An 11661-nucleotide genomic window follows, 5' to 3' on the forward strand; every position below is an offset into this window, starting at 1 on the left:
CTTCTCTTTCTTTATCTACATATATATATATGTGTGTGTGTGTATATATATACATATACATATACATCTATGTATATATCAGTGTTCAAAATTTATAACAATCATCTGGTTGGTTGATTTATCACCTAAGCATGATATAAATTAAGAATATGGAATTAATGCCACATTGCCACTAAAATTATTCCTCTAGAGTTTCCAACAATGTCACAAACACAGGCATACCATTAGCTGCAGTGTGATTAAAAAATTGAATCTGAAGCATTTGAAAGTAAATGTTTGCTGGGAAATTTCTGTGTCTTCACAGATCAACTTTTTAGCAACGACAACTTTTTCAGTAATGCTGGCAGGGTGTTCACATGAGAGTGAGCTCAGCGTCGAGACAAAATTAAACCAAGTGTCCATCACACCAGGTGGTTTTCCATGTCAGTCAAGTTAGAAAATCACCAAATTTCTCTCAAGCTTGCTCTTCTAATTATTTTGCTTGTTTGTTTAAAAAAGTTTCTTTTAAATACCTGGGAAAGTTAAAGTTAACTATTATTTGAATTTTAGTTCTACTTGGAAGTTTTAGGCTGGATATATCTTTGTGTGTATAAACTTAAACTGCACTATTCTCCCTTATTTTCTGCTTTGTTTTATTCTTTTGATTTTCAGTTCCAAGTTCTAATTCAGTGACATAGTCCTGAAGGATCTGTCACATGAAACACATGTGAGTAAACACAGACGTGTGATGTAGAATGTAACCCGTTTAGTAAACATTTTTAGGGCAGCAGAAGTGCTGCTTGTGGATGTGGACCGATTAACGCCTGCTGCTCTCTCGTCTCTCTGTGAATGATGGGGATGGTGCGCCTAACAGTAGCCCTGCAATACTTACACCTCAGCCCTCTCACCCTGTCCACAGCAGACAATGGGTTAAAGCACTGCACTCAATTACATGATTTTGGTGGGGGGGGGGGAGTAACGGAGAGAAGCAGACGACCCGGGACCCACACGTACTGACATCACAGTTCTTACACAAACTGATGCTGCAGCAGCTGTAAAACAGAGATACATTTTTTCTAACTGCAGGAGAAATGCAGCTGAAGGAATGAATACATATAATCCATGCAGACACATCTCGTGTTAGGCGACAACCAAGGGGTCAACCAGCTCAAACACTAAACAAATCTGTACTTTGCATTTACACTGTGGAGCTTTTGCTCCTTTAAACCCACAGTTCTGGGAGACAGTGAGCATCGCTGCTTTAGGGGAGAGAGAAAGATCCTGTATTGGGCTTCAGGGCTGGCTTTGTACAGTACCCTCTCAGAGCTGTGTGCTGGTGTTTCCGACTCCTGGCAAGTCCTCTCTGCTGAAGGGCGTGCCCTGCAGCACATCAAAAGAACCAAGTTCTACAAAAGAAAAAAGAAACTCAAGTAGGCTTGAACACACAAAGACAGGGAGAAAGAGATGAGAAAGGGGCCGGGCGGAGTGTTGAATACAAAATGAGTTCAGGCAGCCCCAGGAGCTCATCACTTACATTTATCTTCCTCTGGGAGAGGGGCGTCAAACCCAGTCCTGACAGAAACCACCCACTGCCATTGGTTTTGACTCGTTGTGTGAGTGCCTGTGTGTCTGTATTTACGTGCGTGTGTAAAGGAGAGAGAGAGAGAGAGAGTTGTACACTAAACAACAACAACAGAAACATCTCATGAGTGATCACTGTTACCTTGCAAGAGTTAAAAAGAAAATTTTTGACAGGACAGAATCCCCTGTGAATGAGTCTAGCGTTACATCTAAATCTTGTAATTGTGCATTGCTTTAACACCTTTGCTGCGTTTAAATTCCATTCCTGCACTTACCAAGCCTCTGAGATTTGTAGCTTATGCTTGTAGTGTTTTATGTGTGCTTAATACATTTCAAGGCAGAACTGATGGTTACTTCTCTGCAAAAAGTTATATTTCATAGGATAAATACAAAACATGAGCATTTATCTACCACAAATGACCTAGAAGCTAAAATGACAAGGGCAATACTTCATTCTAATTTCAGTTTGGGGAGGAATGCCCCCAAATTCTGACAGGATAGAATCCTGTCACAACCATCAGTCTCCTGTGCATGTATCAGATGGTCCTGAATGTCGGAACACATTTTCCAGAGACAGAAAGCACAAGGCCAATCCTGACTTTGTTGCAATTCTGCATTGAAATGGATGGCTTTTAAATTATGCTTTGGAGGTAAGTCAATAGTGCACAGAAAGAGATCCGCTTGCAGAGAGAAACCACAAAAGAAGCGCATTGAGAACTGCAGGGCAATAGTTTTGCCAAGAATAATTGTTAACAATTAGTGTGTTAGTGTGTTCAAATTTTGCCCAGTGCCCACAAAGTTCACATAAACAACTTAAAGAGTATACATAATGTATGTGCAATAGTGTCATATTTGTTTCAGTTTTTCTTTGCCTTTACTGTGTTTTGCTACCCTATTGTGACCAAATGGCTCCTGATTTTACGTATTGTCTCTCCACTAGAGGCTATTGCTATTCTTGCATATGACTTTTGTTCATCAGAATTAGATATCAAAACTAAACTTTTCATAATGAAAGATCACAAGTACATGTAGGTGAGTGTGTCGGACTTCTTGAATGGCCTGTGCCAAACACTGTCCCATAGGCTTGCTGGAACAAAGCGCTTCCTTCAGCCAACAGACCCCAGTGAAAGTCAAACTCAAAGTCTTGTTGACATGGAGCTCAACGCAGAAGCCTTAAATAATTGTCATGGTCTTTGGAAGCTTGTTCTCTGGGTTTTTCTCCTTCGACTTTCTTAAGCATGAAATAATTAATAATTTCAGATGGTTTAGGGTCCAGGACTCATCACATGAGAGTCTGACGTTGCAGCACATCAGTGAACTAAAAAGACAACTCTGCCATCTTGTGAGCAGTTTTCAAAGCATGTCCCCAGCTGGAGAAGCCAAGGTGATAAAGAAGAAGTGCTGAGAGGAGCTGCGTGCTGCTGAGAAGAGCTGAGACGAGAGGGGCTGTCAGGTCCCCTTGTTTCCCTACTCGAAACCAGTCCTTAACAAGCACACACCGTGACAGTCCTCTGTATGGTATCATATGTTTACAATTGTTTTACATCCTTTTTTTCTGATTAGCATTTAAATACCACAACATATAAAACAACGTTGTGATTCAAATACCTAAATGGAAATAGCCAATCAATGTTGCCAAAAGATAAACACAAAAACAACGTTAGAAGTCCAACAATGAGTACTCTGCCCCATGAATCACCTGTATCATTTCTGACTATACAAGAATTCTGTCTTCACTGAGTTAGGACAAAGAAGAAAAGCAGGTGCCAGCCTTTGTGTGACCCGAAGAGAGCCATTTGGGTGGCTGTGGAAGCATTGGGAAGCCTAGGCTTCTCTGCTTCGCTCTAGCATCAATCCCCTGAGCAGCTCTGTGCTCACAGAAAAAAAAAAAAAAAAAAAGCATTCCCTCAGGCATCCAGGCCTCGGTGTGGGTGTCCTTGTGGAGGTCACTTCCATCTTCCTGTGGTTTCTGTCTTCACAGAGGTAGGAAGCCCTCCACATGAATAGAATGGCTATGTACCAAGGGATGTATTATTAGTCCACTTGGAAAACTAATTATTGCCTAAGTCAAAATCGAGGCTTATTTTGGGGTGTTCATCTTTTCAAAGACACAGTCTTAATATCCCCAAAGAACTTCATCTCCTAATGTTTTTATCTCCCAGAAAGAAGGTGGTTGTGTAATAACTGAGGCTAAGATTCTAGGCCCTGGAGGTGAGAAGGACTGGCTCCTGGCTGACACCCACCTCACAGCAGGAGTCTCCCACAAATGTGTTAGAACTACCCTCTTGTAAGATTCTGATCTTACATATAAATGTTTCAAGATATGTGATAAATATATTATCAATATATTCAGCATTTTACATTATGCCAAAGTGTTGTCTTCACCCTATTTCAAATTTATAGGAGCTTAAAGGCCCAAGTCTTGTGTGCTCTTCCTTGATTAAGAAAAATAGTCAACCTTTCAAAATTCTAAAAAAAAAAAAGAAAAACATAAAACACATCCTACCACCTCCTTGATTTTTTTCTTCTGTTATTCCAATATTTTATCTTCCTCTCTGCAATAAATGTATCCATTCATGTGAACAATTTACCCTAATATTTAGATGGCTTTAGCAAATATTGCATTAAACATCTTAATGCAGATGTTACATTATGTATGATAGAGCTAACTCCCTAACTAGATCATAAGCCTAGTAAGGGCGAAATTTATGCCTTGTACACATTTCCTATTTTCCAAAGTATTTAGGTTAATTTGGGTACAATGGATAAATAAATAAAAGTTTCTTAACCAGTTTAATTTTTATAGAGAAAATGCACTAAAAAATAATAAAACAAGCAGGTCCTGTTAATTGTCTTTCCAAAATTTCCAAACTATGCTCAGTGCAGCGGCATTCTACAAGTTGTCAGGAAAGATAGATTCTCTAAGACTCACTGCAGGTCTCAGGGACCAGCACAGTGTTAAAGCTCTGGCCCTGCATAAATGAGGCCAAAGTGTCACAGAACCAAAGAAGAAAACAACAGTCTTGGGTCAGAAACACAGTTAAACAAGATTACTTAAGATCAGTATTCCCCAAGACTACTTATTGACAAAGTCTAGCATCTCTTTGTTTTATTTTGATTTTTCGAAGGGCGTGCTCAGGAACTTTCTAATTAACTCTGGTGTCTTCTGAGACTTTAGGACTGGTTTCCACACTGAGTGCAATCCAATAATTTACACCTAAACAGCTGACAATTTCATTCAATTAACTGGCAAGTGCTACCTTTCTACTAACACAGTCAGAAGGAAGCACTTGCTCTTCTCTATATTGTGTAAGATGAGCAAAGGTTCTGCGAACCATGAGACTTGGGTGCAAGTTCTCCTGACAAAAATGCAAACGCAGGGGTAACTGGAGCCTCCTGAAGCTGGCTAAAGTCAAGATATGTGATTTGTACCCATGTTCAAGATTCCCGTTGTGGTTTTATGATATTTATGTGTCTTGGGCTTCAAGAAATAGGAAAGTCACTATATTATAAGAAGAAGCACAGTGAATAGAAACTTAGTGAATCATTTGGATAAAAATCACATCTGTCCTCAGAAACGGGGTACCTCTACATGGTCGTTACTGAGATGACCACCAAGACGTATAGATGGAATAATTGATGTGGATCACTAAGAAGATCAAGTTAATTGCACAAATATTTCATGATACTATTAGTCACTTATGGATAAATACAGCCATTTAACCAAATGCAATTAAATTACAACTATAATTCCAAAACTCAATAACCATATGCAAAATGTCAGCTGAAACACAGAAAATGGCTCTTTGTATTTTTAAAATTCCTTAGAAACATTATTTTGTAAATTAAGTAGAATTCATTTCCTGCTTGTTCCTTAATGCCTTTGTATCAGAGAGAGAGAGAGACTCAAAAGAATCTATAGAAAGGATTTACAGTATTTGTGGAGGTAACTTGTTTCGTGCTTTATAGTTATGACTATTTCTAGTAGTTACAAATAGAAAAAAATATAAAGCAACTTAGTTTTCTATTGTTTTTAATTAAAGGTACACAACAAAAACTCTTTAGGGAAAATAAATTCTTATTAGCTTGTTTATGAAAACAACTGTTTCATTCTTGTGCCTCCCAAATGAAATTTGGAAGTAGTTCGCAAACAGTGCATTTCAAACAGCATTATAAAACTTGGATTACAGGTGCTATTGCAGCATGGTGGTATGGTTTATATTTCCTATGGTCTGACTTCTTTCCTTGTAACATCTTTTGTTTGGTGCTAATTTAATTTTTGGTATCTCCTAATTATCCAAATACTCATGTAGATTGTGATATATAGTAAAATAAAAATTCTGTCGTTTTGGCATTAATGATATAAATGTGTAACATGATTTCTAACCTGCTAATGTTTAGAAGGTGTACTGATGTATTTCGAAAGGCAGCAGAAGCAAAAAGACCACTTGCACCCATGCAAGGATGCTTTCATGTTGAGTTAAAACACAGATTCGTCTCCAAACACATATAACATAATTTGAAAAAGCTAAAATTTGATGAGAACAAAGTATTTAGCATTACACAAAAACCTTAAAAATTTCCTTTCAGGGAAAAAAAGAAATAGGAGAGTCACTAAATCATACATATTAACTCTAAAATCAAGTAGGATTAAAAACTGAGAAATACAAACTTTGATCGTTACAATCATGCTAAGATTTATATATTTATATTTATTATTAACTATTAGTACCATCCCATTTTTGTCTCTACTACTATGATAAACACATGGAACAATTTGGGGAGAAAAGGCTTACTTCATATTCCAATCCATTGGGAAAAGAAGTCAGGGCAGAACTCAAGGCAGAAACCTGGAGACAAGAAATGAAGCCGATGCCATGGAGGAACACCACTCTCTTGGTCCCCATGACTCACTCAGCTTACTTTCCTACATAACCCAGCATGACCTGCCTAGGGGTGGCATCACTCACAGTGGGGTGGGCCCTCCAACATCAATCATTAATCAGAAAAAAAAAATGTACCACAAGCAAGCCTACTGGCCAAACTGATGGAGGCATTTTCTTCCCACGAGATTGCTTGAGTCATGTTGACAAAACAAACAAACAAACAAACAAGACAACAACAACAACAAAAATTAACCAGTACATATTCGACAGCTTATGCAAATTCTAAAACCAGTCACTGACAGTTAATCTATGTGATTCAAAATCCCAGGACTCGGGCACCAGGATGCCATGTGTGACTGGGCATCAACACCACCACTAGAGAAGCGTTTGTTCATTCTTTATGTAAGACAGTGCTGTTTTTATTTTCTGGTCATGGTACCCCAAACCTTTGGGGTGATGCTACCCCAAAGCTATGCTAATCCCAACTTGGCCAAACTCCAAAGCCCTCCCTGAAACAGATTGTATAGAACCAGCTGCTGATATGCTCAGCAGACCCTGGTGGCTGCCCAGGGTCCAAGAGACCCGTGAAGCCACAATTGAGAAGTTTGTTAGGGGCGGCACCTCATGCTCCTTATTCTTCTCGGTGAGCATTCAAAGTGGAGCCTTATTACTGTGACAAGACATTCAAAGCTATTCCTTGTCCATCCTCAACCTTGATATCACCCTCTGCTTTGTTTTCTCACAGGCTCCAGCCCTGCCAAATGAAACTCCAATGCCAGAAAGAAGCAATGCTTGGCCATTAAGGCCATGTTTGAAACTTGGTGGTAATACCTGGAAAAACCAGGCATCCAGCCGTAGCCTGCACCAGTCTTCACAACTAGGAAGGCCTCTTGATGACCCGTAACCTCTACCAACCCCGGAGCTACTGAGCCCTTACCCACTTCTTGATTTCAGGACTCAATTGATCCTGAGGACCACAAACTGGTGAGCTGATGTGCTGTCTCCTAAATTTAAAATCCTTCTTCCATTCAAGAAGCTGTCTTCACCAGGCTGTAACACCTGCTACACTTCTCCTGCTGAAGAGTAGTCAATGACCACTGCTCTCGGCCGCAGGTCCTGAGTCTAGCCTGAACCAGTCCACTAGCCTGGGAACGATGATCCTTGTCCATCGTGGACTGTTTGCCAATGTGTCCTGGTCTAGAGCATCCAAACTGAGGTCCAAGTATGAATCACAGCGGTGTCGTCCCCTTGCCCCCAGCTCCGACCTGGTCAAGAATCACATGGTTCTCAGATGACCAGGATACAGGGAGATGTGAAGGACCAAGGAGAATGTGCCTTGGCAAACTAAACCAGAGAAAAATAGAACTCTCTTCCAACTCTCACTGAATCAGTTGTGACTGTGATTAATCATATTTTGTCATAAATTCCTCTCCATATTACCAAAATAATACCATATTCATATTTATGACAGGTTTAATTTTATCCATGCTAAAATACATTGCCTTTACTCAAAGACCAAAATGTATACATTTTACATGAGCTCTTGGCTAATGGAGAGCCTCTAATTTGAATACATAAAAAGTAGATTTTTTTTTCATTGTAGACTAAGGTCATTTGGATGCTATTCTCTACATTAATGTTGTAGTTTTGGTATATACTACCCTTCCACCAAGGAAGCTGAGTTTCCCCTAGGTCTATTCCGTGAAAACAACCTCTTTCCAACAAAATTCGGAAGCTGTTTATGAAACATACAATGTCCTTATGAACTTAACCTTGAAAAAGATCTAGCACTGCATTGAATTCTGGAAATGCAGTGAGTAAGTCATATTCTTGCCTCAAGAAGTTTGCAATGCAATGAGGAGGTCAGATAAGCTAGCCTAATAAGCGCTGTAGCTGTGCAGTGATAGCCATGGAATTGAGCCTCTGCTCCTTGATGCCAGAGAGCCCTGGACAATCTTTTAGTATCCAAAGTTGAAAGTCAGCTTGCAGACATCTCTCTTCTTTAGAGTCCCTGCAAGTTGTGACCCAGCAGTCTCTAGTGACTAAAACATTAGTTCCAAGCCACCCGATTTGTAAACAAGTTATATGCCTACTTGCAGAGCACTTTTCCCAATGTGCAACCAAACTGGAGACTCTCCTGCAGTAGCTGAAGATAAAAAGCAGATTGCAAAGTCAGAAAATGTGGTACTAAGTTTAGGTCCTGCTATTTACTATGACTGAGGGCAAATCACTTGCGCTCTATGGTCTTTGGTGTCTAGCTTTGAAAAGTAAAAATAAAAGCATTATCTACTGTTCCTACCTCACAAGGTTGCTGTGAGAAGGGAGACTGTACATGAAAGAACCTTGTTAGCTGTCAGTTTTTAATCATCATTGGTTTTTGATCCTTGCTACTAAATACAATGCCAGCATTTGTCACAAGGACATACTCTTACCATGCCTTTACCCTGCACAACAGAATGGTAAAAAGAAGAACAAGGTCATTACTTCCTGGATATCTAGTTTCGACATGGGAATGGGAATGCTTTCCAGAATGACAAAGATAAAGGATAAGGAGCAAAGCCAGGTGCCTACTGCCACACTGGCACTCCACCATTGACACACAGCTACACATGGACCTGCCAGCCTCCTTCACAAAAGCCTGTCCCTAATTTATCCTTGGTTCCAGAGAACCAGCCACACTGTCATAGTTCATGGTATCACCTTGTCTACCACTGCCCGAGAAATCACCAGACTCTCTAATGGAGCACAGGCATCCCCAAGTAAAATGACAGATTATTCAAAAGGGACAATAATCCAGATAAATAAATTATAAGCTGCCCACAACTGCCTGATCTATTACAATTGGACAAGCAGAGGAAATTTCTAGATGTGAATTAAAACAAGAATGTAATTACATGTTTATTCTTATATCATTTTATCCCTCACATCAACTTAGCTTTTAGCATTATTATTTTTACTTGACTACTCCATCTGTCCAACAGAATGAGGATAAGATTTGATCATGATAACAAGCCTTAGATACCCCATTTATGCACACAAACAGACACATACATACATACACACACACACATAGGTACACACATAGGCACAGGTACATGTATACTCCCAATAACAGGCACATGAGCATACACACAAATAGGTACAAGCATATGTGCATGTACACACACATACACAAATATACACACATAAGCACAGGCATCTGTACCCACAAAGGGCAAAAGGGCAAAGGCACATGTACGTCTGTACATCCGTAAACCCAGGCACATGAACATACTTATCATATCATATCATATCATATCATATCATATGGCCGAGGAACAGGGAAGAATGCCACCATTTTGATGTGGAATGTCTCTCTGTATTCTGTGAATATGTTTTATTACCATTAGTTAATAAGGAAGCTGATTTGGCCAACAGTCAGGCAAAATGGGGCCTGGTGGGAAATCCAAACAGAAATACAGGAGAAGAAGGGTGAAGTCTGGGAGATGCCAGCTGCCACTCAAGGAGCAACATGCCAGAATCCCACTGGTAAGCCACAGGCCACATGGCTATACACAGATTAATAGAAATGGATTAATTTAAAAATAAGAGCTAGTCATTAATAAGCCTGAGTCATTGGCCAAACTTTTATAATCAATAAAAGCCTCTGAGTGCTTATTCGGGAACTGGCAGGCAGGAGAGAAACCTCCAGTTACACAATTTTCTTGTCTCTATTCATGGCCAAACCTGACTGGACTTTATTGCTGATGATTTAACATGGATTCTGGAATAGTTGATCTAATTTGAGGTCACTATCGCTGAATGTGCCCTAATCTATCCCACGATGGCACCCTGATTCCATTTCAGTCTTATGTAGAAGTTTAAGTAGAAGTCTCAATCTGATGGAGCTGTTGATACCCAGCAATCCTTAATCAAAGGGAGAGCTTTCCCCTCAAAATCCATGAGCTTCTCCAAAGCTCATAACATCTTTCCATGCTCCCCAAGAATAGCTTCACATTTTTTTATCAGTATCATCTTGGGTCAATAGAGCGATGGTTGTGTACAAGAGATCTGACAGAATTGTGACACGGAAGAGTCTCAAACCCCAAACAGAAAACTTTCCATTGTCCTCATTCCTAAAGATCCTAGAGCAAGGAATTAAGATTATGGGTAAAAAGTTAATTCAGTGTTGATCTCAGTGTTCAATCATTTTTAGTACAGAATACAAATCATCCACAATCTCCTCCTTGCTGTGTGTGAGATTAGCTAACCAAATACAACATCCACTGGGCTGAAAAGTCCTTAAGATATTGACACTGCAGTTTCAGTACCTAAAATACGCTGAAAACTTAAAACAATGTCTTCTATTATAGTTCATGCTAACCACTTGCTTCGGGAAGGAAGCCAGGCAGACTCAAAGCAGCAGCCACCCAAGGTCAGAGGCACTGGGCCAAAGGACCCAGCAAAGAGCAGACCTGAGCCAGCAGGGAAAGCTGTCACTGTAATGGCAGCCATGCTTACGGAACAAGATGTTCTACAGGTCAGGGGGCTAAGGAAGAGTAGACAGATCGAGGCAGAAGGCAAATTAAGATGTTGGAACAGGCATTGGGTTGAGGAAAAATAGGCGAAGGATGCATCACCCACTCCACACAGCGTTTGTCCCACAGTGGCTGTTCCTGTGACTGCCAGGATTATGTCTTAGTTCTTTTCTATGAATTAAAATCCTCACTATTACTGATGTTCTTTAACATAACCAATCCAGAACAGAAAATATTTCCTTATCCCAGGCATAGACATACTTTTTTTTTACATCCTAGCTGATGTAATTTTCTTTTACAGAGATTTTTAATTTGTTCATAAATCTTTAATGTTATTTTATCAATAAAATTTTGTCAATAAATACTTCCCTGGTTGAATTCCAATTCCTTTGTTAAATTATTAAAACTCAGAAACAAAATCTAGTCATGTTGATTTATCATTTGCCTGCACTTGCGTTCTCTAGGCTATGGGAGGGGAAGGTGTTCTGACATAGCTGACCTGCAAGTGAAATTGAAACAATTAGGGAGAAACACCAGGAGTGGGTAAGCATAAGGCACTTGCAGGCGACTCACAGCAAGCATTCCGGATGAACTTCAGTCTGCAAATTGTACCTCAGCTTCCAAAAGTCAGAGGCGATCAACCCTCCCCTGGCCCAACAGGATACAGAAAGCGCCTGGTGAGAGACAGACATATGGGA

The 11661-nt window shown here is 39.9% G+C and overlaps 1 protein-coding gene across 2 annotated transcripts in view; it reads left to right on the forward strand.

Moving 5' to 3' along the window:
- Grid2 (glutamate ionotropic receptor delta type subunit 2) overlaps positions 1-11278 on the forward strand; it is a 1407776-nt gene extending 1396498 nt beyond the window's left edge. Inside the window, exons 16-17 of one of the 2 annotated variants that reach the window (XM_087907267.1) lie at positions 652-706; positions 7192-7325. In XM_087907267.1, coding sequence (XP_087763393.1) covers positions 652-672 — 21 coding nt within the window. In that variant the 3' untranslated portion in view covers positions 673-706; positions 7192-7325. Of the gene's footprint in view, positions 1-651; positions 707-7191 lie in introns of both variants that reach the window. The other variant, XM_048416269.3, reaches the window with a different exon arrangement.
- The last annotated feature ends 383 nt before the right edge of the window (positions 11279-11661 follow it).

This window comes from Myodes glareolus, chromosome 6 (genome assembly GCF_982192425.1).
Source record: "Myodes glareolus chromosome 6, mMyoGla1.1, whole genome shotgun sequence".
Lineage (NCBI taxonomy): Eukaryota > Metazoa > Chordata > Mammalia > Rodentia > Cricetidae > Myodes > Myodes glareolus.